Raw genomic sequence first — 3,717 nt, forward strand, 5'->3', positions numbered from 1 at the left:
GATCAGGCCTCAATTAATATCACCATTTAAACATGCTAAGCTCCTGTTGAACATGCAAAGGTTATTTTTTGACAAATTTTGCTGTAATGTTCTTTTTCACTTTGGTTTGGTATTTTTAACTACACAAGACTGTTCCTTTCCAGACTGGGCATACCAGCTACTTCCACTGCCAGCCAGCCAGGTATGAAAGCTGCCCCAGGTGTCTACAGAGAGGAAAAAGTGTATAGTGAGTACCTGTGTTAATGCCTTACTGTACCTGATGCTGTAAGATAAGGACATTTCTGCTTACCTTGAAGGACAGGGAGCAGTTTCACTGACATCAGTGAGACTCCTTCCATGCTAATGCTACAAACCCACTTGAGCAATCTCCTGAATGGACAAGTCTGTGTCACCTAGAGTCCTGACATCTCAGTCAATTTGAGAAGTGGGAGAAAACATGATCCTCATTGAGGGAGGGAGAGAATCTGAACCATGACTAGCTCAGTGGTAAAGAGGAACCGAGAGAAATTGTTCAGTCTCAACTCCATCTAGAGTTTATCCACTGGGAATGTGTCAGGTGTGCGTAGCAGTTGCATCAATGCTTTTGTAATTTGGAGATAAGCCCAAGAGGAGCTTCACAAATCATCAATTCTTTCAAAATTTTACTCTAGGTTTACTGAGAAAATACATGTACTTGTGAAAGCAGGTCACAGCTTCCCACTCACACAGGGAACAGCCTGTGCTCTATGCTGGCCATTTGCAGTGGCAAAACATAGCCTGTCCACTTTCCCCCTCTTCCCATGAGCCTCCCAGAGGCAGATCACTCAAAACTGATGCACAGACTGAAATGTATGTATCAAAAAGACTTGGTCAAATCCTATGCTGAATTGTATGTCCACCCCATTGACTTCAGCTGGGTTATGTGTGGATGTAAACCAGCACAGAAGGCAGGCAGCATGATCCATATGCAGAGTATCTTTCTTCTAAAGAGCTATCACTGTAATTACCACACGAATTTACCTGTGGGAAGTTTCCTCCAAGAGGAAAACTCAGCAAGGCAGTTCAACAGTATCAGAAAGAGGATACCACTCCTTAAGCTCAACCATCCTAGAGTTTTTCAAACAGAAATTGGCACACTGAAAAAAAGCATTTTGCAAGAAGAGACCATTGCCATCGCAGTACAAGCACTTGGACTAAGACAGAACAATACAATATTCTTCTGAGTTCATTAGTGCAAGTTTCCACATGTGAACCCCACACGGAATGCTGCACATGAAAAAATGTAAACAACAGAGAAATTCTAATTCTCATTGGCGTGCCAGCCTCAACATCCCCTGCCCGACACCCCCGCCCTCCCCCCTTCATATAAATGGGTTTGAGCTCCTTACAGTCCACAACACCCTCCTCAACATCCATCCTGCTGGAGAACACAAGCAAGCTTCTTCACCAGCAACAGAAGAACAGCTACCATGATTCCTAGATACCTAGAAGGAAGCTGGGTAAAAACCCAGCTTGGTATGCCAGGATCCAGAGATAACAGCAACAGCACTTCAAAGTTTCCTCAGGTATATTGGACTACTAGGAAAGACCCTTTATTACATGATTTTCCTTGGAGTGGATACCAAATGAGGATCCACTACTCCAGATAAGTGGCTGCTAGCAAGAATAGCTTATCACTAATTCTGTCAACAGCATGAATTAAAGCCCATGCAACATTTTCAGATTATTTCTCTTTCAGTTGAAACTGGCTGGGAAACAGGGAACAGAGAACAATAAAACCCAAGTGGCACCTCTGGAAAGCTGTTACCCCCATACTGTGCCCAAAGATGAGGAGGCTTCTGCTCCTCAGGAGTTTTGAGAGAGAAGACTCAGGGCCAGTTTGTGAAGGCATTGAGCACCTTCAGCGGATCTGATGTCAACAGAAGGTGCAAATGCACAATGCTATCTAAGATCAGTGATACTGTGAGCTCTGCTGCAGTCAAAGCAAATTCAAAGCACTGCACTGGAGTCAAAGAAGAGTTAGTAACATCCTAGGTTGCCCCTCAACCTACACAAATAATGTTTTCACGCAACTATATATTCTCCCTGTCAAAACCACCATGGTGAGGCTGCTGGGAGAAGGGGCTAAATACGACAATATACAAAAATAGAGCTGTGAATATAAAATGGCTTGGTTAAGAAGATCTTAAAACTTGACATTCACGGCAGTTAATACTAAAGTCTTAAATTCACACCACGCAAAAGAGGAGGTATGTCAAAATCATACTGAGAAAAACTGGCTTTACATAACAGAAAGAAAACGAGCAGTTAATATAGCAGGGGAACCCCTTCCAATGATCAAAACATCTATTTTTTTTTATGGACAGTTGCTCCACTGAAAGTTAAATGCTTCCTTGCTAGGAAAAAAATAATATATATATTTATATATATGATTTGTATACTGTCATATCAATATACACTGAAAGTACTGCAAGGATATATTATTCATTTACAGTAAAACTAACAATCCACAGTTAAATTTATAGTTTATAAATATGCTGTCTATATTATATGTGGTATAAAAATATTTGAGATTTTGTGGGCACTAGGTCAAAATAAGGTTTTCTTTTTTTAAATCATTCAGGTATATGCATATTACCCTTGTCAATTACGTAAAAATCGTACTGACCTGGTACAAAACAGAATCCTACCATGCTGGCAAAATCAAGAAGGTAATGTAGAGCATGATAATCACTGCATGACAAGGCTAATTAGGAGAAAACCCAGAATTTACAGCAGCCCAGTTCTAGCAGTACTTCAAATAAGACTATCATGATTTAAAGTGACACAGGCAGGACAAAAGGATGCAGAAAAGATAGGAAAACCTAACCAGGATTAAAAAACAAGCTTTAAAATACACCCAACAAAAATCACTGAAGTTCCAGATGCAAGGAGACAGCTCTAAATGTTCTGGTTTGGTAAAAGCATTAAAGAAAAACAGAGGTGTATTAATTTTATAAAGTGTGCGATTATTTTTCTGGATTTACTGCTACGATTGCTGTGTTCCTGTAAAAACAAAGCCCTTTGTGTAAGGTTAATATCTGTCCTGACTGCGTTTTCAAGTTTAACTCTAGTTGCTGGCCCTCTGCAGTATTTGGCTACTTCCAAGAATCTATGGTATGCTGCTCTGAGACGGACTTCTTTAATAATAACTACTTTAAACATTTTTGGTATTGACAAACCCCACGTATCACCTTGCTGCACAAGTAACACCTCCCAGTCCTTCCATTTCCTTATGTGCTCAGTCCCTTCACTGGATTAAGGCATGTTTCTGTGTTCCATTTGCAAAAATAAAAACTTTTTGTACAAATGTCTGGGTTCTTTTATACAAAAATTTTTTTTCTTCTTATGGCACAAGCAGCAGTTGCTGTTTAAGAAAATATATAAATATTTTTTTTTTATTCTTCTGTACAAATATCTTCAGCATTCCTCCACCTCATTTAATAATATTTAACTGTACACTGTCCTACCTCATCCTTCGCCGAGAGCTCCCTCCCCACCTTCCCAGTAGAACACTCTGTATTTACACAGACAAGGGGGTGGGGGTTCTCCTCACGAGGAGTCCGTGCAGGGGGACGGTGGTGGTGGGTAGAGGTGGTGGGAGTAGCTGCGCTCCGTGTACGGGGAGGGTGGGCAGCTCTCGTAGTTCTCCTCCGCCGACAGGTACTGGCTGCGTGGGGTGGGTGGTGGGGGGACAGG

At 41.3% G+C, this 3,717-nt stretch overlaps 1 protein-coding gene across 1 annotated transcript in view; it reads right to left on the bottom strand.

Annotated features, from left to right (window-relative positions):
• Positions 1-3,570: 3,570 nt before the first annotated feature.
• The window catches only part of LRP6 (low density lipoprotein receptor-related protein 6), a 69,976-nt gene continuing 69,829 nt past the window's right edge, over positions 3,571-3,717 (bottom strand). The window contains exon 21 of the mRNA XM_009070912.1: positions 3,571-3,717. This exon is cut by the window's right edge and continues 139 nt beyond it. Within this exon, the coding sequence (XP_009069160.1) occupies positions 3,571-3,717 (147 nt within the window).

Source organism: Acanthisitta chloris, unplaced genomic scaffold (assembly GCF_000695815.1).
Source record: "Acanthisitta chloris isolate BGI_N310 unplaced genomic scaffold, ASM69581v1 scaffold6913, whole genome shotgun sequence".
Lineage (NCBI taxonomy): Eukaryota > Metazoa > Chordata > Aves > Passeriformes > Acanthisittidae > Acanthisitta > Acanthisitta chloris.